The following is a 27,819-nucleotide window of genomic DNA, read 5'->3' on the forward strand; positions in this document are numbered from 1 at the left end:
TAGAAATAAATAAAAAACATTAAAAAAAAAAAAAAAAGAAAAGACAGAGAAGAGTTCTTGAGATGGAAATGACAAGAAAAAAGAAAAGAGGGGAAAATTTCTATTATAATAGAACATCTTGGATTTTGGATTTCTTCTTTTGACAGCTTTGGCGAATTGTAAATTTTATTGCCATACTTTTTTCACATATTACTTTGATGTCTTTAGGATTATAGAGACAATTCCTTATTCTTTGTTGGTGTTGGTAATTTGTTCTTGTCTCTCTTTTTATGCTTGATTGGTTTACAAGGGAATTACGGATTTCACCAGTTTTCTTTTACATTTGTTTTATAGTTCATTGGTTTTGCTCTTTATTATTTCTTTCCCTCTCTTTTCTTAAGCTGTGATGCTCTCTTCTCTTCCCAGCTCCTGGAAGGAATTTTAATCATTGATTTTCAGTCTCTTTTATTTTTTGTAATATATGCTGTGAATTTCCCTAAGCACTGTCATTTCAGCCGACACATTTTTATGTGTTCTATTTTTACTGTAACTATGTTTAACATATTTTCTAATTTTCATTATAATTACTTTCACTTGTGGACTATTTAGAAGCGTATCATCTCATGTCTAAGCAGTTTGGGTTTTTCTAGTTACCTTTTTAGTTCTTGATTTCTAACTTACTTCCATTTTGGCCGATGAACATAGTTTGGATTAATTCCACTTGTGAAATTTGTCAAAGTTTTTTTCACCACTCAGTATGTATAGGGCCAAGTTTTATCAGTGTACCTTGTCCACTTAAAAAGAAAGAATTGGGGTGCCTGGTTGGCTCATTTGGTTGAGTGTCCTACCTTGGCTCAGGTCACGGTCTTATGGCTGGTGAGTTTAAGCCCCATGTCAGGCTCTGTGCTGACAGTTCAGTGTGAAGCCTGCTTTGGATTCTGTGTCTTCCTCTCTCGCTTCCCTTCCCCACTTGTGCTTACTCTCTCTCTCTCTCTCAAAAATAAACATTACAAAACTTTTTTTACAAGAGAATTTTGTTAAGTGCCACGTTCTCTTATGTATTTTAATTTTTTTTTTAATGTCTTATTTATTTCTAGGAGAGAGAGAGAGAGACAGCGTGAGCAGGGGAGGGTCAGAGAGAGAGGGAGTCACAGACTGAAACAGGCTCCAGGCTCTGAGCTGGCAGTCAGCACAGAGCCCGACGCGGGGCCCGAACCCACGAACCGCGAGATCATGACCTAAGCGAAAGTCGGATGCTTAACCGACTGAGCCACCCAGGCGCCCCTCTCTTACGTATTTTAAGAGAGATTTGCTAATATTTTGTGCAGATCTCTTATGTCCTGACTAAACTTCTTTATGGTTGTTTTATCAGCTATTTAAAAAGTCTTGTTAGGTTTCCCAGTTTAACTGTGGATTTGTCTTTCTCTCTTAATTCTGTTCATTTTTACTGTATATATTTTAGGGCTTAGTTATTGAGTAAATACCGACAAAGAATTTTGAAGTCTTCTTGTTGACGTAATCCTTTTATCATAAAAACAAAATTCTTTATCTCTCCAGATGCTTATGGCTTAAATTCAGTTTGTTTAAGTTTGTATATTTGTAATATTTATATTATCACTCTTTCTCTATTTTGGTTGAAGTTTGCATATTACATTATCTTCTATTCATTTACTTGTAACTTACTTATATTCTTTAAAAATTTTTTTCTTTTAATGTTTTTAATTTATTTCTGAGAGAGAGAGAGAGAGAGAGAGAGAGAGAGAGAGAGAGAGAGAGAGAGTGTGAGGAGAGGAGGGACAGAGAGAGAGAGACACAGAATCGAAGCAGGCTCCAGGCTCTGAGCTGTCNGGTGCCCCTAACTTATTTATATTCTTATACTGAAGAAGTTGTATTTCTTATAAGCATAATACAATTAGGGTTTATTTTTTTAATCTAGATTTATAATCTTAGTTTGGATTTAGCATAGTCTTTTTTTTTGTTCCTTCATTCCAACTTTATCAAGTTAACATTGACAGGTAAAAGTTGAATCTATGTAAAATAAACAATGTGATGTTTTAACATAAATCAAGCATTGTAAAATGATTATCACAATCAGCTTAATTCACACATCTCTCACCTTAGAGAATTTAAATATCCATTCAGTTTGGCAGTCACACACAGTTCCCATGGCATAGTCTTTTTTATTTAATGAAGTTCATGGTTTGAAATGCTTTCTTTCTGTTTATATACTATTTGACTTTATTCCATGTTTCTTTTTTTCTTCCTTTCTTGCCTTTTAAAAATAGGTAAATCTAATATTTGACATTTTCAATCGCTATCATTGTTAATTACATATTATTTTACTATTGCTTTGCAATTATTTATGATGACATGTATCATTTTACTGCTGATCATTGCTAGAACTTCTGAACACTTGAACTCCATTTATCTCCTGATGACGTATTGTTCCTTGTACTTTAGTTCTCTATATTTTAAATTTTGGAAGACATTAAAATTCATGTGGGGCACCTGAGTGGCTTAGTCAATTAAGCCTCTGACTTCTGACTCTTGATCTCAGCTGAGGTCTTGATCTCAGCATTGTGAGTTTGAGCCCCCTGGGCATGTGCCTGTCCACACTGGGCGTGGAGCCTACTTAAAAAATAAAATTGATGTTCTTTGTATTCGGTAATAATTTATAGTTACACATACATTTACTCTTTCTGTTGTTCTGTATTTCCTCCTCCTTATTTTCATGTTTTAGCCTGGAATTTTTCCTTTTGTTTGAAGAAATTTAACATTTCTTTACTTCAGTGTTTTGATGTAAAGTGTCACGATGAAGGGATTTCTCTTTTTATTTACAAAAAGATGCATTTGGGTTGTGGTAGGTAGCCCCGTGAATGTAGATCTCAAGCTTCCCATCTTTGCATTAAAAATGTCTTTCCTTCATTAACATGTTCTCTGTAGTTTTTATAACAGTTGGTAGTGGTCTCCTTCTCACAGTGGCTATTTCTTCACTTGGTTTGTCATTTTTATTTGTGAGTTTGTCTTCAGTGGAACTGTTTCTCCTGTGGGAATTCTATGATTGCTGAGATGATCAAGTGTCTTTTCACAGTACTTCATTTGTTTTTATTGAACCGACAAGGTTTTTTTCCAGTCCTAGTATGATCCCCAAATTGTATGGTCAGTTTGTACATTATATTTAGGGCTTCATATTCCTGTGGCTTCATAACCTATGCATGATGATGATTTGTATTTCAGTGCGTTAATGGAGCCTTTTCTGGCATACCCAGAACTTATTTTGAGCTAGGATTCCTTATTGCTTTCCTGCATACAGACTTGTGAAGTCATTTTCAAGCACTAACAGCAATTCTAGGCTTTCTAATTTGTGTATAGATCTCAGTTCCTTACTCCTTAATGCCTGTCCCTGCAGACATTTTGAAACTGTACCCATTATTTTTTTAATGTTTTTTAATTTATTTTTGAGAGAAAGAGAGAGAGCGTGAGCATGGGAGGGGCAGAAAGAGAAGGGAACAGAAGATCCAGAGCAGGCTGTGTGCTGACAGCACACAGCCCCGATGTGGGGCTCAAACTCATGAACTGTGAAATCATGACCTGAGCTGAAGTTGGATGCTCAACCAACTGAGCCACACAGGCACCCTGCAACTGCACCTGTTATTTAGTAAGACTTTAATCTTTTCTTGGTCCAGATTCTAACATTAAATCATGATATTGATATTATCAATTCAAATTTTTCTTTTTTTTCAAACTTAGTGATACAACAAAAACTTCGTTCATTACATTTTATCTGGCATCCCATGTGTTTTTCACAAAAGGACTGTCACTACCATGTTGCGGTAACACATAAACAACATTTTAATGTCTATGAAATATTTTGCCTTTTCAACCAGAGATTCATTATAATTTTTATTAAACTAATATTCTATTCCTTGTTTTTGGAAGTCACTTTTTTTTCTTAGTTTTTTAGAAACTGTACTATGAAGACTGTTATGGATTAATCATTTAAGAGAATCTAGAAGCCTATTTTTTTTTAATGTTTTATTTATTTCTAGGAGAGAGAGAGACATTGTGAGCAGGGGAGGGTCAGAGAGAGAGAGAGTCACAGACTGAAACAGGCTCCAGGCTCTGAGCTGGCAGTCAGCACAGAGCCCAACGCGGGGCCCGAACCCACGAACCGCAAGATCATGACCTAAGCAAAAGTCAGACGCTTAACCGACTAAGCCACCCAGGGGCCCCTGGAAGCCTATTTTTTAAAATACATTTATAACTATACTGGTATTAAACTCAACTTACATAATTATACTTTTATGTTCCTGGATCATCATCATCTTGCCTTATAATGGAATAGAGGCAGATAATTAGTGAACTAGTAAGGCAAGTTATTCTAAAATATGTTCAAAGTCCAATTCGAATGGAGTCCTGTAAATGGGCTTCGTATGATGTGGGTACCATCATTAAATCATTCTAAAAATATTTTTCTAGTTCATAGACAAAATACATTTTGATTCTTCAAAATTACATTTTTATTTAAGACCCCACATTGAGTTAACACTTTATATTGGTCTTTGTTTCCAGGAATTTCATCGATGAAGTTCATTGCATACACCCCCTTCTTATGGATATGCTAATAAATAAATACTTATTGAGACAGAGATGTACTACGTGGCTTGCACATTTAAAGAACCTAATCTACCCTTCTGTGAGCAGTATCAACTCTCATCACCATCTCCTTTTCCCTGCTCAGTCCTTTGTTCAGGAAATTGCTCCCAAACTTACCCTGCTTTTCCCTGGCTGACCTCTGGCCACTCGGTGATAACCACCAAGCTGTTTCCTTCTCTAAAAGCCTCACCTACCTTGATTTTCCCTATTTGGTGTTTCTTTTTATTCTCCCATAATGTTTTAGATACATCTTTAGGTTTTAATGATCATATTTTAAAACGAGTATTTATTTATGTGGCCTGTGCTCCTGAAGGCATGTTCGGCATGTATTCATCCTTTTACCTTGTTCCATTAGGCCTCAAGTAATAGCAGGACTCCTAGGTGAATAACTTTCCTCATAAGGTGCAATCCTAGAACACATATCTTTCCTAGAACTGTGCAAGGTTTTGTGCCTGAAGAGACAAGCTTTTGAACTTAGGTAACCCTAGTTCCTGCTTAAAGGCAATATCACTGGAGCTGGACAACTTACTTTTGTCAGGTACACATCCATCTGATGTCATAAAAACTGATTTCCTGGGGTGCCTGGGTGGCTCCGTTGGTTGAGGTCTAACTCTCGGTTTTGGCTCAGGTCGTGCTCTCAGGGTCCTTGAGGTGGAGCTCCAGCATTGGGCTCTGCCCTGACCGTGCAAAGCCTGCTTGGGATTCTCTCCCTTGCTCTCTGGCCCTCCCCTGCTCACGCTCTTTCTCTCTTTCTCAAAATAAATAAAGGAAAATTTTTAAAAAACTAATTTCCTGATTAGTCCATTATTGTAACATCCTTCCTGTGGAGTATGAGGGCTCTATGATTATCTTGATGAGGTATCATATTACATTCTAGGATCGTAGGTTTTGTTTTCAGATGAGAGATTCTGTTGATGACTGACACATGACTCGATTCATTTTTAGGTGGGAAATTAGAGTTTTTTGGTGTCCTTTTTGTTTATAGAAACTTTAATATTAAAAGAGTGCCTTAAAAAGAGTCTTTATTATATCTATCTTTAAATAACAGCTGTGTTAAATCCTTTGTCTTTCTAAACTCTACCCTTTATTATAATAAGAAACATATGAGTTTTTGAAAGGAACTGAAACGCATAGGCTTTTAAACAGAATAATGCAAGTCATTTAAATTAGTCATGGTTACAATTATTCTCTAGAACTTTCAAGTTAAAGAAGATCTCCTTTGTGTGCCAAACGTAAGACAATGAAATTCAAATTTATCGGAATCTTAATTGAAGATTCTGACTTTACATGTAAGTAAAAAGAGAATAGGAATAGAGGATCATCTTGTTTGTTAAACTGCATCCTGGTCGATAAGAGATTGTGTTAATTACTCTTTGAATTTCGTACACATGATTATCATATTTATGTCTTTAATCTTCTCATTGTAAAAGTATTATAAATTTGGGAAATTGGGAAAGAGGAAGAAAAATTACTTATTATCTCTTCATATAATACAGTTACTATTAGCAAATAAGCATATTGATACAGTCTTTTGTTTTGTCTTGCTTTGTTTTGTTTTAAGTAAGATCTATGCTCACGATGGGGCTTGAACTCATGACTCTGAGATCAAGAGTCACATACTCTACCTCTGAGCCAGCCAAGTGCCCCCATCTTCATGTAGTATTTTTGTTCTCTTGTGTAAGTGTAGTGGTATGGATTTTTTGACACTTAGGTATAATCATAGCTCTATGCCAATAAGTACTTATTTTTAAATTCCATTTTGTATATCAACTTACATTTCATGATATAAAATATATATCTTTTATATTATAAATTATATTCTTTTAAATACATATTTTTTTCATGACTAGACAATAGTCATTGATTTCCCATAACCTGGTGAGGAATCTAGGGCCCCTAGAGAGATTACTGTTCTTTCTTTCTCTTCCCTTATCCCATAGATCTGGTGCTAGTAAAATACCAATGTTGTATACCTACAGCATTTCTCTTGCTTCTCGCTGCTGCTTCTAAGTCAAAATCTTTCTTGTCCTCATGTTAAAACTCTTCATTTGGAGTTGAAGCTCTTGAACTTTGCCATCTTAACTGTCACTGTCACTGTGATGGATGGTTTTCCTTAATTCTCTCCTCCATTTCATGTGGATGTTGGCCACCTTTCCCCCTTCTTGAGTTCATTTATGTGCAATTTCATATTTATAGAATCAGTACACCCAATGCTTCTTAATAATTATTTCACCTCCATCTGGGTAACTGCTACCTTTCTCTCCTCTCGTGCCAGTAGTTAATCATACCATGAAATTTCACCTCTGAAATCTTAAGTCTCTAATTCTCAATCTCTTATCACAGTCTCTAGTTGTGGTAAAACTTTTTCAGAGAACATCTGCTTTTTTTCTTCATTGGTGATTCCGTTGTCTGGACAACTGTATTGTATTCCCCAAATTATCAGCTTCCCTTTGACTTTACTTCTTCACTTATCCAGTCCTACAAGTTCTGTCCCTTTTTTCACGTCAGTGTTACTGCCAACTCTTATGCGCCTTGATTCTTCCTTTAAACCTGTTCTGAAAAATCTCAGCCCAAATTTAATCCAAATAGTACTCTTCTCTGTTTCAGCCATTTGGTCACATTAGTGCTAGTCCAGGTTCATCTCTCCATCCTGAGCTGAACCGTCTCTTTTCTGCCCCATGAATTAAGTATTCCCCTAGTACTTAATTAGTTCTCTTTCCTGTTTCTCTCACTATTCCAAGCTTTTGTGTCTTAAAAAAAATGCTATCTAACTCTTCCCATCTCCCTTTGGCCCATACCTCACATAACATAGCATCCTTTTTCACTTGGCATACAAGAATATCAAAAAGTAACTCCTTTAATTTAACAAACCATATCTATTAAAGTCCTCCTGGGGCGCTGGGTGCCTCAGTCTGTTAAGTGTCTGACTTCGGCTCAGGCCATGATCTCACGGTTTGTGGGTTCCAGCCCTGCATCGGGCTCGGTGCCGACAGCTCAGAGTCTGTAGCCTCCTTCAGATTCTCTTTCCCTCTCCTTCTGTTCCTCCTCTGCTCACACTCTGTCTCTCTTTCTCTCAAAAATAAATAAACATTAAAAAAAATTTTTTAAATGCTAGGAATCAACTGTACTGTGAAACTGTAAGCATGCCTATTAACATTAGGAGGAAAACAAGGTGTTTGATACCACCCATATTTGAACAGTACGTTGGAAATCCTAGCCAATGTAGTAAGATAACAGCAAAATATGGAAAAATGTATCAATAATAGAATAGAAAGGAATAATATAGAATAGGTAAGAATTGGAAACAAGTAACACTACTATTTTTGGTACGAACAGTATATTTTAAGGGGAATAGGCAAAGAATTGTAAAATTCATTAAAGTAACTGACTTTGATATGTCCTGTTTCATACAGCAAAGGGATATATGAAATAAGGACAGCCTATATTAGCGGACTTTTAATCTGCACATGGTGATGAGATTATTGTAGTTTTGGTAACATATGTATGGGCATCCTAAGGGAAATTTGTGCCACACAGTGGCCTTTAGCATGCTAATTATAGCTGGACTTAATTCAGTATTTTGGTGGAAAATTTAGTCTTGAATTATATACTTATTTATATTTTCAAAGGCTCAAGAGAATTTTAAATATCCTACTAAGAGGAGCTTCTTTTCTTTCACACTCCTTCCCTCTTTCGTTCCTTCCTTCTATCTTTCTGTACTTCTTCCCTTCAGCTATAATGCTCGTTTATTTACTCTCACACTTTGTTTTCCATATTTTGTTGTATTAAGTTCATAACTTAGCTTTCTTAAAAATCACATTTCTTAATATTTCTTAAAGTTTTGTATTTGATTTGCTATTTAATAGAACTAGGTAACAATTATGTTTTTCTCCTTCTTTTTTTTGTCCCTTCCCTAAACCCTCCGTTTATCCCTACTTTCATCTTTCCTTCCTGCCAGATCGTGATTGTATTTAATCAGGCAAATGAAATAGTAGGGTTTGTCTATTTATCCTTTCATCCATTCATGCATTCATAAAGAAGTAATTTCAGGACACCTGGGTGGCTCAGTCAGTTAAGCATCTGACTCGGTTTCGTCTCAGATCATGATTTTGTAGCTGGTGAGATTGAGCCCTGTGTCAGGCTCTGTGCTGACAAAACGGAACTTGTTTGGAATTCTCTCCCACCCTCTCTGCCCTTCTTCCATGCTTTCTCTCTCTCTCAAAATAAATGAATAAACCTTTTTTTAAAAAAAGTTATTCCATCTATTTGTAGATTTTCTATTCTAATAAAATATTTCTAAATATATAGATAAAATAACATCTTTATGCATTTCATTTCTTGGTTATTTCTTCCTATAGTTATGTTTTAAAAATAGTATGTTTATACTGCATTTTGCCGAGAGAACGTATCTTCATTTTCCTGATAGGCCAGTGAATATCAGGCCTTCACGTTGTACCTGAAGATTTGAATGAGTAGTTGAGGATTTCAGACATATTTTCATCTACTCTCCATTTTCAATCCCCGAACAATGTCTCTGTCAAACCTTGTGTGTCTCGGTCCTTGAGCCTCTGTGGGGTTCTACCACATTCGTAAAATCTTCTCTTGTAATTTGGGCATGGCTCCACTAAATCGGTTCACGTTCTTCCACGAACCTTCTATTTTTCCAAAACATAGGCAGAGCGATTTATTCTTTTACTTAAATGGAATCATTCCATAACACTATTTTTTTATGTTTCTGAAGACAGAAAAAAAAGTCACACATAGTTAGCTAACCATCTTTTAACTAGGGGCCACTCTACACTAAATTATAATCAGCAGGAAAATAAAAGTTAGTTGGTAGATGGATTCAAAGTTCATTTCAGATCTTTATTCTATAATATTTAGTAGTCGTGTGATCTTTGGCAAATCATTCCACCTGTCCAACCCTTAATTTCTTCATCTAATGAGCTTAAATGTATTTTATATGGATATGAGGGTTACGGAGCATACAGATAATTCAGTAACACTAGATACTATTTTGTTATTTGAAAATATATTAAAACTTACCCTTGCAAGGTTATATAGTTCTTTGTGTTCAAGGATATTTATTCAGGGATATTTCTTAATTAGTAAAATGGTACATGAATCTTTGATGAAGGAGTATCAATGATTTCACATACTATATTACAGCTAATTTAAACCAAAATATCAAGTATTTTGAAAAAATTATTGTCTTAAATAATATTTCATTATCATATGCTCCACAGTCAGACCATCTTATTAGCCAAGAAGTTTTCAAAGGAAATACTTTTCAGTATTCCAGATATCACAGATAGTTTTTTGTCATAGTAGTTAAAATAGTATTTTACAAAATAAAAGTTTTAAATTTTATTAACTCAAAATATAAATGTGAGTTCAAGAATACCCTATATGTTGTTTATTTTATTTTAGGGGTTTTTTTTGCAACTAGGTTCTTCACAAGAATTTAAAAATACTTAATATTATTGTTTTTTTATTTATATTTTCCAAGTTCTGACCATTCATTTATCTCACATGACAATGAAAACTGGTATTTACAAAATGTATTCTTATAGCATGCCTTTTGAGAATTGGACAATTGATAAAATTATTTAGTCTGAGATATGTAATTGAAAAGGATATTGTTTGTTGAGTGACTTATACATACACAGTTTCCCTTACAATTTCATTTATAAGATCTAGATGTCACAGCTTAACGTTGACATATTTGAATGGAAGGAATTTCACGTTTCAGTTTTTTTCTCCTGATTCCTAGCGTAAAGGTTTACATTTGAATCTGACATGTGACAATTCATGTTTGTGTTTTCTAGGTATAGCTTATTTGAGTGGAATGTGTAGTGAAAAGAGAAAATGTATTATTGCTGAAGACAATGGCCTGAATCTTGCATTTACAATTGCTCATGAAATGGGTCACAAGTAAGTAAAAATTCTGGCTATAACACATATTAGCATATAACTTTGAATTTGAGTTATCGAATTACATGCATATCTTTTGGGATTTTTAGGGGGAGGGGCTCAGGGCTTTTAAAAATTAGGGAAACAAAAAGAGATGGTAAAGATCATCTAGATTTAAAGAGTGTCTTCTAAGTATTGTAACTATTCCTGATACTTTGAATAAAATCTCATTACATTATTAAAATTCACATTAGGACATTCATTACATGGCACGTGATTCATTTCTCTACACATTTCAAATAATAGAAACATGGCAATAATCATGACACTACAAAGCTGTATATTATTCAAATGCCTAAGGAAATTAAATTAGAGTACAAATAAAATACAAATTAAAGTACAAATTAAAATACTTCCAAACTATAGTAGTATTTGTTATTACCCTATACAGACTAAAGCAGTTAATCTGTCTGCATGGTTTGCAGTAAAGTATTTGAAAGAAACTTCACCTGATCTCACAGTTAATATATAATGAACAGGATGTCTCAGGAACAGTTCGAAGTACTTTACTTAGTTTAGTTCACTTAAAACTCAAAAAGCAAGGCTGTCATTTTACAGATGATGTTAATAGCAATAGTAATTAGTAACAGCAACATTTACATAGCATTTACTATGTGCTAGGACATTTCTACATGCTTTATATATATATCCTCAGAACATTTTTGTGAGGTAGGGCTATTCAGAGTACCCATTTTACAGGGGAAAACACTGAAGCATGGAGAAGTTAATTTAAGTTTAATTTAGTTATGAAAATAGTATGTGTTGGAGGAAGGATTTGAACTCAGCGTATCTAATTCAGTCATACTGTTCTGTTATTTTCGTTATCTGCTGTCTTTGGGTCTTTGATCCCTCATCAGTAAAATGGGGATAATACCTGTGTTATGAGGTTGGTCTGGGATTCAGATTATGTAACAACAAGCACACATATACAGCCAGTATATTACAGTAGAAATGGTGTATTGTCAGGCTGAATTTTGAATGTAGGCTTCCCTGCGTGCTAGCAGTATCAACAGTACATATGAAAAATATTTTAATTGGACTCAGATTTAGTGAGGTCCTACTCAGGGAGGTGATCTTTATGGAGGCCTCTTTGGTCAAAGACATATTTAGTTTGGCTGGTAGTGTTTAAAACTTTGAATCAGTTGCCAACATTAAAAAGTATAAATTTGACATAAAAATTCAAATTTCCAGACCTGGCAACATTAGACCTACAGTCCCATATGGCAGCCATTCCTTGGAGCTGAGTAGCGTCTGTACCCGTTAGACTGGGGGCCATCTTTTCCAGCTCATCACAGGCTTCAGCCCTGGAGTATTGTAGTATCAGAGAGCCAGTGCACTTCATTTTCATCCGATACCTAGACTCTGGAGACAATTGAGTAAATTCAGCTATGAAATTTTCTTGGTCTAAGAAAGCTTAGGAGAAGATTGTATAGGACATCCCAGTGTTTGACTAAAAAGCCCTTTTATTCAAGTAAACTGAAGCAGAGGAAAATGATCAAGTTATAGTGACACAGCTCAGTGAATTATCCGAAACTGTGGATACCCATGTGCCCATGACCTAGCCTAAGAAATAAGACATGATCAACAGTGGTTGATTTTTGGTGCCACTGTTTTTAAACGTGTAAATATACTTTCATTTTCTCCCATGCATGCTTTCAGTAGTCAGTGGAGTGCTCTAGAATACAATATGTTTGTTTTTCAAACAAGAAGCAAAACAGATAAATAACACGTTTGTTTTTCAAAAAAAGAAACAAAACAGATAAATAACACTTTAAGATCATCCTTTAGAGGAAGGATGTAATACAATAACTTCATTCACTGTTCTACTCCAGAAATGATAGGATTTAGACTCTTAATTCCAATATAATTTTCTTAATTGAAAGATATTCCAGTGTAATCATACTAAGGAAAACCATGTGCATTATTTGAATGAAAAATGCTGAAAATAATGTTTAGGGGCAAGAAAAAGACAGTAAGTTACAAATTCATCATAATTATAATTTTTAGAAGTTAAATGCAAGTTTCTGAATAATATAAGTAATCTGAGTATATTTTTATGAAGCAGACAAATAATCTGAGTAATGGGAAGTTCACTTTAAGAAGCAATCTTACTTTACTTTAAGATATGTAAAATGCATTTCTTTAATCTCTGATGCCTTCTAAAATGTAGGAAAAACAAATTCAAAGAACCAACCACCATGCAAGTTACTTTATTAACACCCAAAGTCTTGGTCAAGAATTTCTAGTTAAAAAACTAAGTGATATAGTTTAAGGAAACGGCACTTGAGCTTTATGTAGTAGAAACATTGGTTTATGACCAGGAACTCAGGTTGGAATGGCTAAAATGGTAGTAAAATATTATTTTATTTACCTTTTATAGAGCTGTACCCAAAATCAATAGAGATGTGCCAAAGGTATGGGTAATCCTTGATGAAGTAAGACCACGACATATGATACATTTTGAACTACTTAGTTACTAAAAATCCTCCTTACTTGTAAGCAGTATTTGTCTCAAAAAAAGTAGGGGCTAATATTTTTCTTCTTCTTTTTCAATTTTTTAAAATGTTTATTATTTTGAGAGAAAGAGACACACACAAAGTGGCAGCAGGGGACGGGCAGAGAGAGAGGGAGACACAGAATCCAAAGCAGGCTTCAGGCTCCAAGCTTTCAGCACAGAGTCCAATGGGGGCTCGAACTCACCAACTCGGAGATCATGACCTGAACTAAAGTCAGCTTAACCAACTGAGCCACCCAGGCGGCCCAGTTTTCTTTATGCTATAAAGTGGGATAGATACACTAACATGAGAATAGTGGTGTCTTTAACAAAGGACATACAAACAAACAGGAGAGAGGTCTTCTATATAAATTATATCATCATCATCCACTGTAAGATATAAAACATAATGAAAGGGAAATGTAGGAAGAGGAAAGAAAAAAATTCATATACACATAGCCTCTTGAATAAGCAAAGTTTTCACAAATGTTAGATAATTATGTCTCTGGATCCGATGCATCCATACACACCAATCAACAGAGCTCTTTACGTTAGGGATACAATTAAGTCAACTATTTAAGTTGACAGTTAAGAAACTGTTAAATTCTTCTTTCTTCTTTTTGAATTTCTTTCTTTTTTTGGTGTGTGTGTGGGGTGGGGGGAGGGTTATAATTTTTTCCAAGATATTTTCTTAGGCATCAAATGGATCGTATAATTTCAGAATGGCAGAGTGATTCCATTTAAACTTGTCAGTTAAAGAATACCTTTATAATGACACATGAAAAGTTCCTAAACTGATTTGGGATGAGTGTGTCTATGCTTTTTACCTGAATTTGGCTTCTAGAACTTCCCAGAGGAACTCCATGTATGGCTAGAAAAACCGATAAGCAGCACCAGGTAAGGGTGAGAATTTGATAATTGAAGAGAACAAAAATCCTCTTTTACTATTTCAAAGGAATGAATCTTAAGTGTAAAAATGTATCAATTTTTCCTTTGGGAAACTGCCAATTAAAAAAATCTTGTATGTACTTATATACAAAAGTATAGATTAGTGTCCATAGCAAGAAAGAGGAAATAAATTGTTTATACCAATGTTTTATGATTCCTTTTCACAATTATTTTCCTTTCTAACAATAGGTCAGTCATGTGATTTTTTTCTTATAAACAAAAATGCCAACCCTAGAATGTTTTTATTGGTATTAACTGTATTTATATTGATGAAATACAAATGGGATCTTCATCAATTTACTGTCATAAAGGCTAAAGCTTTATTTTTATAAATAAAAATACCTTAAGACATTGTTTATAAATTCGACAGTTTGTTGAGTGCATATGTATACACATATATACTATATTTTATAGACAACAATTTATTAAAGTAAGACATTTTACTTTAATTCAAGCCAGGCTTTATTACTGTTATATAAATCGTAGTTAGATTGCTGTGTTTGGGGCATGTCCCCAAGACCACCCTTAGATTCAATGATTTGTTAGAAGGACTCGGAAAACCCAGTAAAGCTATTTTACTCATAATGATAATTTATTACACTAAACGGTCATGGATTAAAATCGGCAGAGGCACAGGCATATGGGGCCGAGTGTAGGAACACATGGCACAGGCGGTAAGCTACCTTCTCCCAGGTGAGTTGTGCAGAACTCACTGTGTGTTAATTCTCTAAACAGTAATGTGCGAAAACGCACACAAAGTCCTGCCCAACCCAGAAAACTAATCTGCGCCTTGGTGTCCAGGGTTTTTACTTGGTGTCCATCATTATGGTCATGGAGGCACAGCCGACCACTTATGAAGCAGACCTTTAGTCTCCATCCCTTCCAGAAGTCTAGCTAGCCGTGTCCTACTCCCAAATCATATTGTTAGTATAAGCTGCCTGGCTTGTCCAAGAGTCCCCAGGTAAACCAAGATATTTGTATCAGAAGAGATATTACAGTGGCACTTGGAAGGCTCAGTCAGTTGACCATTTGACTCGTGATTTCAAGAGAAAGATTCTTTCTTTCTCTCTCTCTCTCTCTCTCTCTCTCTCTCCCCTTCCCTCCCTCCCACCCTCCCTCCCTCTGCCCCTGTCCCCCACCTTGCTGTCTCTCCTTCTCTCTAAAATAAAAATAAAAAGGAAGGGAGGGAGGATAGTTGGATATGCGAGATGCTTATAGGTTCCCTCCTAGGAACTGGGCAAGGACCAGACATGTCTTTTCTATGTGTGGGTTTTGGACCACCCAAACTTGTAGCACTAACTTTGTACTGCACAATAACACAGGATTTTTAAGCCTTAAGATATAAGACTTATATTAGATTGCTAAAGGCTTTCTTAAAAAAAATGTCTTATTATATTAGTAGGCATTGCATTAAATACTCTGTATTCCTCTATAATCCAATTTCATAAAAATCTGGAGCTGTATTTTGTGATTATTGTCTTTTTTTTTTTTACAGATGAGGAAACTGAAGCTAATAGAGCTTAATCATTCAGGAGTTCTTTTGATATTAAGAGTATTCTTTTTTCTTCGCATATGCTGTTGAGATTTCTCTAATTCTCTTAGTTAATTTAATCATGTTTTTTAATGTTTTGAACTGCAAATGTTCTTAGTAGTCAAATGTTATTTTTTAAATTATTTCTTCTATAGCCTTTTACAGTTAGAAATGACCCCTCATTCTAAAATTTTTTAAAAAACACATTTTTGTCTACTTGTTTTATATATTTCTTCTCTCTTTTTTCACTTCTCTCTTTTGCCTGACTGTTTTTTACCATTAAACTTTAGAAGGCCACCTAGACTTTATTTTAGTGTATGTAGTTAAGTTCTCTCCATTAAATTTGATTGTTCATTAACTGCTCAATAAATTATCTTGCTGTTCAAAATGTGGTCTCTGATGGTATAAAGAGCTATGCCAGAATATAGCACGTTGCTTGCTTCATTGAAAAAGTCTTGAAATGAAAAAAGCAAAGCAAAGAAAAAAAAAACAGTTGAACCCAACTGTGTGCTTAGTGCTATAGCCAATTTATGCTGTAGTGCCAGCTACTTATCTAGGTACAGATCTGTAAAGAGGAGTTCCCCAGTGCAGCCAGGGAACACTCTGAGTGACCCTGCCACGCAATGCCTACTCTAAGTTACTGCTGCATGGAAGTCATGTTTGAGTTGGTAGAGAGCCCAGTATTTTTATTTTTAGCCTGAAAGGTGGTCTGCAATTGAATTGTCTATCTGTGTTCTCATATATTTATGAAATACTTTTAGCCATAACTTCTATGATGTGATCTACTGCCAATAATAACATTTTTGATACAAATATTTAGTGGTACTCTAGGTTGTATTGTTAAATATAATATATATGTATACATTATAACAAAATTATAAATATATGTCATATACAATGCAAGTATAATTTGTATAACAAAAAATAGAAATATATACCACATATACATATCACATCCTTTTTTATTTATGGCCACAAATAATTCACTGCTTCCAACCTGAAGTAAGGTAACCTTTTATAGTGGGTAAGCTTTTATTAAAATTTATCCCCAGGCCTTAGAAATTGTAAAATATATAAATTATCAGAGAAATAATAGTTTTAGAGGTAATTGTTAGTAACATATCCTGTGAGTTTTTTCCTAACCTTGCTAAGGAGATTTCTTGGACAGCAAAACTACCTCGATTTAGGACATTAAGACCAAAGACTTCTGCTCTCACCTGAAGAAGGAAGGCAATCATATTAGATTTATTTTACAGAGAATGATTGCCAAAGCTCACACAGCTAATTAAGTGTCTGAATGGATGTTCAGAGTCAAAGCTACCTGAATCCAGAATTGTTGTAAATTACTGTACTAAGCCCCAGTTGCTGAAGAATACTTCTAATTACCTTACCTTTACTCATACTGCTTCCGGGCTAGCTCCGTATAATCTGTTCCTACCTTATCTCTTCAGGCATATTTCATACTATGTTCCTTTTTATTGTTAGCACTGCAACCCTATTAGAGTTTTACAGGGTTTCTAATATGTTATGCTCCTTCACATGGACATACTTTGGCACATGCCACTCCCTCTGCCTAGAATACTCCCATTTCACATCTTCAAGTAATTCTCTCATCCGGATCATAATTCATAGGGTATATCAATAACCATTTCCTACAGCATGTGTTCTGTGTAGGTCAGTCTCTGCATTAAATACTGAATGGCACTGTCTCTTTATAAATGTTCATTCATTCATCTCTTCACAGGCTGTAAGCTCCGAGAGGTTATGAACCATGCCAATTTTTTATTATCGTGGGATTCCTAATGCATTTTATAGTGTTTGGGGCATATCAGGCATTCAATATATATGTATTAAATAAGCGAATGCTTTAATATAGTAATTTTCTTAGTAAAATATTCTTATGCAAAGAATGTCAATCAAGATTTGGTAGAGAAAAGATGCTGGCTGCACAAATTGTGTAGAATGTTTTTAAATATTGTCTGAAACTTTTAACAAGGTATCAGGTAAAGTTTTATAAAAATAATGTTGTCTATTGGTAAATATACCCAAGGCCACATGGAGTGAGCCTTTATTCCATTATACACGTACAGAAATGACTTCCCACACCCCACCTAATTAAGTGGGGTCAGGTCTTCCTGTCACAATAATTGGAAGCTCTATCTTTCTAGTTGATAGAAATACAACAAAATTATCCTTGAACTCTCTCCATTTCTCACTCTCCACAGTCAATCCATTAGCTCTTGACTCTGCCTCCATAACATATCCACATTCTGTTTACATCTCACCAATTCTGCTCTTGCCCCTCTGGACCAAACCACCGTCATCTCTCATGTGAATTATTAGTCACCTCCTAAATGATCTTACTTTATCAACTGTTGTCACTGACAACCTGTTTCAACTCAAAGCCAGGAAGCCTCCTTCACAGCAAAGCAAATTCTCCAACTTTTTTGCACAGACTCTTCCAGTAACTTCCTATATTGTTGGTAAAATCCCCAGCCCTTATACTGGCCAGGTAGGCCCTACCAGATCTAGCCTTCTTCTGTTTCAGCGTACTGTTCCTCTCCTTACTAACATGGCTCCAGATATATCAGCCTCTTTTCTATTACTGAAAACACCTACTTCAAAGCCTTTGCCTTTCTTCTTTCTTTCTTCTTTAGATATCTGTTCAAGCATCACCTTCTCAGTGAGGCCTTTCTGTTAATATTTCTTAAAAGTATAGCCATAACCACAGCCCCAGCCTATACCCCTCTGCCTGCTTTAATTTTTGTCATAAAACTTTTCTAATTCCAACAATATATCTGTTTGTCTGTTATCTATCTAGCTATTTGTATGTGTACAGTGAATACTTAACCCCTTAGTTCACTATTGTATTCTCAGCACTAGAACAACAGCACTTTCATACTTGGCATATAGTATGTACTCAAAAATGTATTTATTAAATGAAGATAAATTTGTTATTTCTAAAAGTGAAGTCTATATAACCTCCTATGCTCTGTAGAAGAGCTGAATATGCAAATGTACTAATTGTCTCACGGAAATTAAAAATAATATTCTTTTTAAGGACCCTCATTGTTATAACTAAGTAATATATTGGCATTTCTTTTCACATTAAAAATTCACGTTAGGATTCACATTAAGATTTGTATTGAAAGGAAGTTGAAAAGACGCAGAAGTCTCTCATCCCCATTTCAAATGCTTAAAAATCCCAAAAGAAGATCTTTTAAAATATATAAGTAGCCAAGATAAAGAGCCAGGAGAAACTTCCACATGCTAGAGGCAGAAGGCATCTTTCCACATAAAAGAACTGGAATTTCTCATTCACTGGGTGCTAAATCTTGGTACTGGATGGAGTTGCTGAGGGTTGAATGCACTCTGGTGAGTGGAAGTCGAAGCTTCACAGTCCCTTATAAGGCAATGTGTATTTCAAGCTGGCCGAGAGAAAGTAGTTTGCTTCAGGTCATGGAATGAAGAAAAAAATCTATCAGAATCTAACCTATTCGAATTACAAAGCTTCAGAGCATAAATAGAAACATCAACAAAACAGATAAATAACCACAATCCTAGTAGGAGGTTTTTAACACTGCTCTCTGTAACTGATGGGTCAACCAAATAGAAAGATCTCTATGGAAAAGATTTGAACTAGAAATATTGATCTACGGGGCAGACATAAAACCTGCAGCCAAGTAATGAAGTCTATCTGCTCTTTCAAAACACAGATATTTCTGAAGAATGACCATATTTTATTCTTTAAGTCTAAACAAATTTCCTAAAATTAAATTACAATGAATTTTTATTATCCCAATACAATTAAGTTAAACAACCAATAACAAAAAGAAACTTAAGAAATACACATAGAAGTTTATAAGCATACTTTGGAAAGACACATCGTTTAGAAAAAGAGATCATTAGGAAAACTGGAATACTTTCAGGCTTAAATAATAACAAATATACTGTTCTGCAAGTTTGTAGCATTGCAGATAAAGCAGCAATTAGAGGGAAATGAGTAACTTTAAACACATATATAAAAATTAAACAATGAAAGTAATGACCTAAATTTTCATTTTAAGAGGTTAGAAAAATAACAGCAAAGCAAAAGATACTGGAAGAAAGATACCACAAAGAGTAGAAACTAATAAAATGCAATGGAAGTGGATAACAAAGTGAAAATTAGATCTCTGAAAATACCAATAAAATTGACAAATATAAAAGTGATTAAGGAAAAAAACCGTAATTCAACAGTATTAGAAATCAGCAAAGTCAGTATAACAGATAGTGAAGGTATTAAAAAGATACTAAAAAAAAAACATTGAATGCTGTCATGATAAAAAATTAACAGAAGAAATGGGAAAATTCTAAGAAAATATAATAGAAACACATAAAGCTCTATAACCATTTAAAAGAAATTGTATCAGCACATTAGAATCATCTCAAGGAAAACAGAAGTTCAGACGCAGAAAAAGGTTCAATGAATAAATAATGCTAATAACTTTAATCTAATTTTTCTAGAAAATAAAGGAACACCCTGCAACTCATTATTTGTGCTAGTATTAATGTATTATAAAAATCAGTAAGAGACAGTTTATAAGGAAGGAAATTATAGTCCTTTCTTATCTGAGAATGATGAAAAAAAATTTCTTTTTATTTATTTATTTATTTTGAGAGAGACAGAGAGAGAGAGAATCCCAAGCAGGCTTTGCCCTGTCAGCATGGAATGCAATGTGGGGGTTGAACCCACAAACCTTGAGATCATGACCTGAGCCTAAATCAGGAGTAAGCTTCGGCTGCTTTGCTGACAGAGCCACCCACATGCCCCAAAAACCATTTTCAAGATAAAGCAGCACTATATAAACAGACAAAGCTAATACAAGAGAATAAAGTTGGCTTTATATCAGGATAGGAAAGGTAATGTATCATTTAAGAATCTTAATGTCCATGTTAATAGCTTAAAGGTAGAAACTATAATATCATAGTAGATGCACAATAAATAAAATAAGACAAAGCTTGCTGATATATATTTACCAAAATTAATGGGAAACATCATTCTTAATGGTGACGTATTAGAAACATTTCTACAAAATAAGAAAATCACAAGAATCTCACCACATCTGCTTCTGCATATGTGCTGGAGACACAAACAAGTGAAACATGGCAGAAAAATAAGTAAGAGCTGTAGAGATGGGAAGGGAAAAAAGATATAGCTATTTTAATTTGCAAATGATGTGATTCCCTATATAAAAATAGGATGTTATGTAGAAGTAAAGTATGGAATTAATCCTTGAATTTAGTGAGATTATTAAATATATGATAAACATACAAAAAACAGTTGTCAACACAAAAATACAAAATGTCATTTAAAAAGATGATACTATTTACTGTAGCAATTGCAAACACAAAGCATTTAGGCATGAATCCAACAAAAGATAGGAAATTATAAACCCTTATTAAAATTTATTGAATTAAACCTGTGTCAATGAAAATATACCACATTTGTGGATAATTTTTTTCTTTTCAGATGTCAATTCTGTGGTAAACTATTTACAGATTCATAGAAATTTCAACAAATGGACCACCACAGCTTCCATATGGAGGTTGGCAAATATTTTCGAAGTTTATATATAAGTACAAATAGTCAAAGTAGCCAAAACTTTCTTGGAGAAGGAGGAGATGAAGATAGAGGCAAAATAGAGGATGATGAGAGGGAGAATAATGTAGGAATCTCCCTAACAGAAATCAAGACCATTTCTGAAACCAGAATACTTAAGCCACTTAGACATATATGCAAATATGGACAAATATGGTCTGATAGAACAAAATCCAGAGTCATAAACAGGTCCATGCTTAGATGAAAACCTGATGTCTGAGCAAGGTGTTGGCAGATCAATAGAGAAAGCTGACTTTTCAGAAAAATGTGATGATGCACTTGGCTTACCACATGTATGAAAATGAAATTGAATACCTTCAGATTATCTCTAAAAATCAATTCTGCATAAAATAAAGATTGATATATCATAGGCAAGACTTTTAAGAGAAAATATATGAGACTATCTTTAGGACTTTAGAGTTGAAATGATTTCTAAAACAGCACATACTTTGTGCCTTCTTTTGAAGGCAGAAACATAAGACCTAATAGAGATGTCTGACACAGATCTTAGAACTGATCTGATTGTTAAGATTTTTTTATTTCTGGAACTCCTGGGTGGCTCAGTCAGTTAAGCATATGACTCCTGATTTCAGCTCAGGTCATGATCTAACAGTTGTGAGATCGAGCCCTACATCAGGCTCTACCCTGGGCGTGTAGCCTGTTTGGGATTCTCTGTCTCTGTCTCTCTCTCTCTGTCCCTCCCCAACGTGTGTGTGTGTGTGGTGTGTGTATGGGTGTGTTTGCATGCTTTCTGTCTCTCTCAGATAAACACACATTAAAAAAAGATTTTTTTAATTTGTGTGATGGTTTTACTTCACCATCACTATTAAGTTGTATTAGACTACATGACACATGTAGACACACACAAATGTATGTAGTATGTATAAATATATATATTTTACATATTTGTTTTCATGAAAATATTAAAATGAAAATAAAACTGGAAAGGAATGACAAAATGAACATTATTTGTATAGTTGGAAAACTCAAGACCACCTAAAAAAAAAACTCCATTAGAACAATAAGAGAATTTGGGGGGAGGGTTACAAAATTATATAACAATTTTTGGTATTCAGTACATAAACAGCAGCCACTTGGTCAGTATGAAGAAAGAAAAATATCCATTTCTATTGAAGATAGCAAAAGATAAAAAGATAAAAGATAAAAGACCTAAGAAAATACTTACAATGGAGTGTACAAGACTTATAAAAAGAAAATTTATATCCACACAGAGTCCTAAAAGTGGTTTATATAAATGGAAATACATTTTCTGGCTTGGGATAGGAACAGTCAATATTATAAAATGACAGTTCTCTATATATAAATTTAATGTGACTGGCTCAAAAATGCGAATAGAATTTGCTTTCCTTTGTTGTTGTTGTTAATTAGATGTACTGCTTCTAAGTTCCATGTGGAAAAATCAATCTAAGATACTTGTTAAAAATAACGAGGAGAGAGGAAAGAGTGAATTCTATCAGATATTAATACATTTCATAACAGATAAGGCAGTTCGTGCTGGTGCTTGAATAAGGGAGTAAGTCAATGGAACAGAGTAAAAAAAAGTAAACCTAAAATTAGGAAAAGATTTACAAATGTGCCATATAATAGAATATAGACCTACAGTCAGTGGAAAGAAATGAATCATCCAGTAACACAAATAACAGGAATCTGATTCTGTACCTTATATTTGACATCAGAATATACCAAAATGATTGTGGACATTGACGTTTTTTTGGTTGGCTTTTTTTCTTTTTCCGTCTTGTAATAGGGAATGTCTCTAATTCTAGATATGAAATCTAGAAGTACTTGAGGAAAAGTCACACAAAATTAATGAGTCAAAATAAATATCATTGCAAAGGAAAAAGTACAGGAGTCAGAAGACAAATCACAATCCGTGAAAGTATTTGCAAAATATCTGGCAAAGCAATATGTTCCCTAATTGGAAAAGAGCTCTTACAAATCAATATACAAAATGGTGAAGAACCAGTTAAATAAAATGGTACCACACAGCTCATGGAGGTCTGTCCATGGCTTTTATTTAAAAACAAGAACAAAAACTTTTCATTATTCATAGAATGACAGTTCAGACCACAAAGCAATTCTCCTTTCATCCATCAGATTACATAAATTTATACAGATGAGTCCATATTTATTCCCACTGTAAGTACCATTCCCTTCCCTTGGCAGGAAAATTCTTCCTGCCTTCTTCCCTTTTATCGCTTATGAAAATCTCTCAGATCATTTCTTCAGAAGAGTACTATGTGGATGGGTTAAATCCCTTAACGTACGTTCTTTTATGCTCTCTGTATTGTTCATTCCTATTTTTTTCACAAGTGTAGGTTTATATCATGCGTATCATCATGTGATCTTTGCGTGTCTAATTACAGTGTGGTTCCTGGGGACAAGAACACGTTTTGTTCTGTTTGTTCTTTTTTGTTGCTTTTGTTATTCAACATTGTATTTAACATTGTCTAACACCCTTCATATGTGCTCAATAAATAGAAGTTAGATGATATTTTGATAACAGTGTATGTGTAAAGTGTTGGAATGTGTGGGGGAGACAGATATTCTTACACATTTTTGAGAGGAGTATAAAGTGGTGCACTATTTTTGGAGGCCATGTGGCGATCGTTTTCCAAATTTAGAGGACTCCTAGTGAATAGAGTTTCAGCTCCTTTGCCAACTTTGAGCATAACACGTTTTAAATTATAACTTAATTTGTATTCATGTTTCTTTGCTTACTAGAATGGTTGCACATCACACCTTTTTCTGTATAGCTAAACTTAGGCCCATTACCTAAGAAATATGCAGCCAATAAAAATAATCATAAAGACTTGAATATGAAAAAAATGCCCTTTTAAGGTATTCTTGAAATAATACAGTGGGCGTAAAGTTGTGGACAAAGTTCTTTGTCTTGAAATTGATATATGTCACAGTTTTGTAGTTTGGATTTTAGCAAATTTATGATAACTTATACTTGTAACAGTATCCAGAAAATTAGAACGCTCTAGCAGAGTTCTGTATATTTATAAGTTGAAAGAAAGTGCATTAAACATTAATAGTTTATTTACTGATTAAGACTTTCATATGGTAATTAGATTGCCTTCCTTATAGAGATGTCCAGTGGATAAAATGACATACGTTAAGGGAAATTATAAATCATGTCATTATAAAAACATAGAACATTTTTTGATATGGCCAGAAAATGCTTATGTGGTTTGGTTTTTGTTTCACTTGTTGAACCAGGGGAAAAGGCTAATATATATTACTCAACTTTGGCGTGGAGCCATGGCTTTTCCACTAAGTTGGCAATTCAGTTCTTCAGAACTGAGAGGCTAATAAGGCAATAAATATGCAAAGTTAGCTCCTTTAAGGCAATAAATATGTGGGGCACCTGCTAAAGTTGTAAGTATTGCCAGAGTACCAAGAATGCTGATGTCTTGTGAACTAACAAGCCTTTGAAGTCAATGACCTTTGCTTACATACTCTGCTGGAAGTCGTGCCTGGAATAGAACCAGAGGTAGGCCCAGGTTATAAACTCGCTCCTTCAGACATCTGCGTTTCTGTTACTGGCCTCAGTGCCGCTGTCACTTCTTCATTTTAGACATCTGAATCATCTTCAACCCTTTCTCCCTTAAGTCCTCTCATAAGCAGTTGTCACATTTTACTCGGTTTTCATCTGTCCATTCTTCCCAGACTTGGACCATTGCAACACCTGCTTCCCTGGTATTTTGCCTTAGCACTTTATCTTTCTGCTGTGTCTCACACATTAGTTCAGAAATCTTTATTGTCCTTTCCGACCTGATGAGTGAACTTAGCCTTAGAGTCATGACTTTTACAGTGGTCCCCATCTACCTTTCTCACGTCATAGTCCCCTTCTCCATTTCATGAATGCAAATGATCCATAATTTTCAAACTTTGTCTTTATATAATGTTTTTTCTTTTTTTTTTTAATTTTTTAAATGTTTTTTTTTTTATTTATTTCTGAGAGAGAGAGAGACAGCATGAGCAGGGGAGGGTCAGAGAGAGAGGGAGACACAGAATCAGAAGCAGGCTCCAAGCTCTGAGCTAGCTGTCAGCACAGAGCCTGACGCGGGGCTCGAACCCACAAACCGTGAGATCATGACCTGAACTGAAATCAGACACTTAACCGACTGAGCCACGCAGGCGCCCCAAATGTTTTTTTTTTTCTTATTTCAACTCCCAGCCCCACTGATTTATAGATCTTCCAATTTTATATATCCATTAATGGTCAAGACAAATGCTATGACTTTTCCAAAATTAAACCTGAAAGTCTGGCTGGATATATATTATTTTAATTCCCTTGCTCTGGTTTTTTTGTAAATATCACTTACTTTCTACTATATACTGATTTGTACAGATATTTATACCCCCTATGCACATATGCTACTGAGCAGCAGTCTCTATGAAAATAGGATTACTGTCTAATGCAGTTTTTTCTCCCACAGCACAAAATTGAGTGCCTTGTACATTACAGGCACTCGAATATTTGTTTGAATGAGTAAGCATTTGTTGTATAAATACTAATCTCTTGGTCAGTCATCTTGAGATTTAGAATAGAGGATAGCTGACTTCAAGAAGTAGAAAAGAGGGATTGGTTTGGGTCAAGGAATGCAGTTACCTTCACTGAGTAAAAAATAAAAATAAAAAAGTAGTTTTATAACTATCTAAATACAAATATTGCAAAATATTTTCTGGTACCTGATATTTTGTATTTCTATATAAAATAAACTGTGTGGAAATAGATTGGTTATGCATCAGTTATGATGAGTCTGCCCTGAAGTCTGGTTGCAGGCCTCTCCAGCTATTTTCATACAAGTCCTGAAGTCACAGTCTTGCAGAGGCCAAATCCGGCAGTCTAGTGATGGGATTATTTAATCTAAAAATCTGCGAATTCAGTACGAAGCCAGCATATGCCCCAGGAGGCTTCCTGTCAAACAGCAATTTGGCTAATCTCTCTCAGTTTGCCAGAAGAGTGCCTTTTAGAAGGGAATAAGATGTTTTCTTTTTATTCTACCTTGATGTGCATCACGATGTCTACTATAAGAAAGTGGATCTATGCTAAAGGGACAGTAGGCAAACAGTAAAAAGTAAATGAGAAATGAAGATACAGGCATTACATCATAACCTAAGAGACTGTTGGGCTGGGAAACAGGAAGTAATAACAGATTGCTGTAAGAGACCAAAAACAAATACATCCTTACCTCTAGAAATCCATTGCTCCTTAAAATGTTCAAACTTAATTATTCTGTAATTAATGCTCCTTGACCCACTAAAATTGGTAAGGGCCACATGTAACAACATTGTACTCTTTGACCACATTTTACCCTCTAGGATTCCCTACAGCCAAAGTCACAAGTATCTTCCTGTGGCACACGTGCCTTGGTTAAGGTTAGAACCTACTCAGGGGGCAGGTGATAGGGAAAACTTATTACAGGAGACTTGAGCTTGAATTCTTGTCGTGCCAGCTACTCACTGAATAAACTGTAGGCAAGTCAATGTGTCTCTACCAATTTTCTTCATCCCTACAATTTGGATGAGTTTTCCTTTCAGGGTTCGTTGTTAGATTGTTCGTGCTTTAATTGTATGCCACAGTGGTTGACACAAAATACGGAGTGAATGAATAATAATAACAATAATCAGTAGTGGTATATTTATTTTTATGAATGCTCTAGTGTGAAAAGGAGATTTTCAGCTTCCACAGGCCATACATCTCTCTGTTCATTCAAGGAGTGATTTCATATCCTTTAGAATTCTTACTGGATTGGCAGGAAGTGAACGTATTATGGAGACCCTTATAGACCACTAACACAGCTTGTGTATTTCATACTTTATTTAGGCAATGATACCAGTTAGGGTAATAGGTAGTTTGTCCAAGTTAATAATCATAATGGGACTTGAGCCAGTAGAGATGTGGCAGCATTCCCACACATCCAGATTCTCTCCAAATGTAGGTTTGAATGTCAGAGTGAGTAGGTGGAAGAGGGGGAAAAAAATCAGCTAATGAATGGTCTTACAAGAATTGGCTTTCGGTTTGTTTTTCTCTAATGTGTCTTGGCAAATGTGTGGTCCAGAGTCAGGCAAGTGACCTTTCTCGAGCAGATCACCTACACACTTTGCAGGCATACAATTTCTCTAAATCAGTAGGAGGTCATACTAGTTTCAGCTTGCTGTCAGATTTGCAGAATCTTTAGTTGCTTCTCTGATTCTGCATCAGTGGCTAGATCTGTAGACATTTATTTAAGAAGGTATTTAACTAAATATATCAAAGAATTAAAAAGAAAATATGTCCTTCACACACTTAAATTCTAGATGATGATAGATTGTATATGTTACTTAAAATTTACCGAAAATAGAAGGTAGTTCTGATATGTGTACATGCCGTATATTTGAAAGCCACAGAAGTTAAGAACTACGGGAAATAATGCTAGAATTTATTGAAGAGTCCTTTATACAGGGAGATGATCTTAAAATTTGGGTTGCATTTGTAGATATAGAGAATCTGGGGAAAACATTCTGATAGGAAGGAATTAAGCAAAATAATAGGCTGGAATTAGCTGTTCCAGTGAAACTTAG

The 27,819-nt window shown here is 34.7% G+C and overlaps 1 protein-coding gene across 1 annotated transcript in view; it reads left to right on the forward strand.

Moving 5' to 3' along the window:
- Positions 1–27,819, forward strand: part of ADAMTS19 (ADAM metallopeptidase with thrombospondin type 1 motif 19) — a 245,515-nt gene that overhangs the window by 106,224 nt on the left and 111,472 nt on the right. The window contains exon 9 of the mRNA XM_077768867.1: positions 10,464–10,569. Within this exon, the coding sequence (XP_077624993.1) occupies positions 10,464–10,569 (106 nt within the window). The remainder of the gene's footprint in view (positions 1–10,463; positions 10,570–27,819) is intronic.

Source organism: Crocuta crocuta, unplaced genomic scaffold, assembly GCF_008692635.1.
Source record: "Crocuta crocuta isolate KB4526 unplaced genomic scaffold, BGI_CrCroc_1.0 scaffold64, whole genome shotgun sequence".
NCBI classification, from domain to species: Eukaryota; Metazoa; Chordata; class Mammalia; order Carnivora; family Hyaenidae; genus Crocuta; species Crocuta crocuta.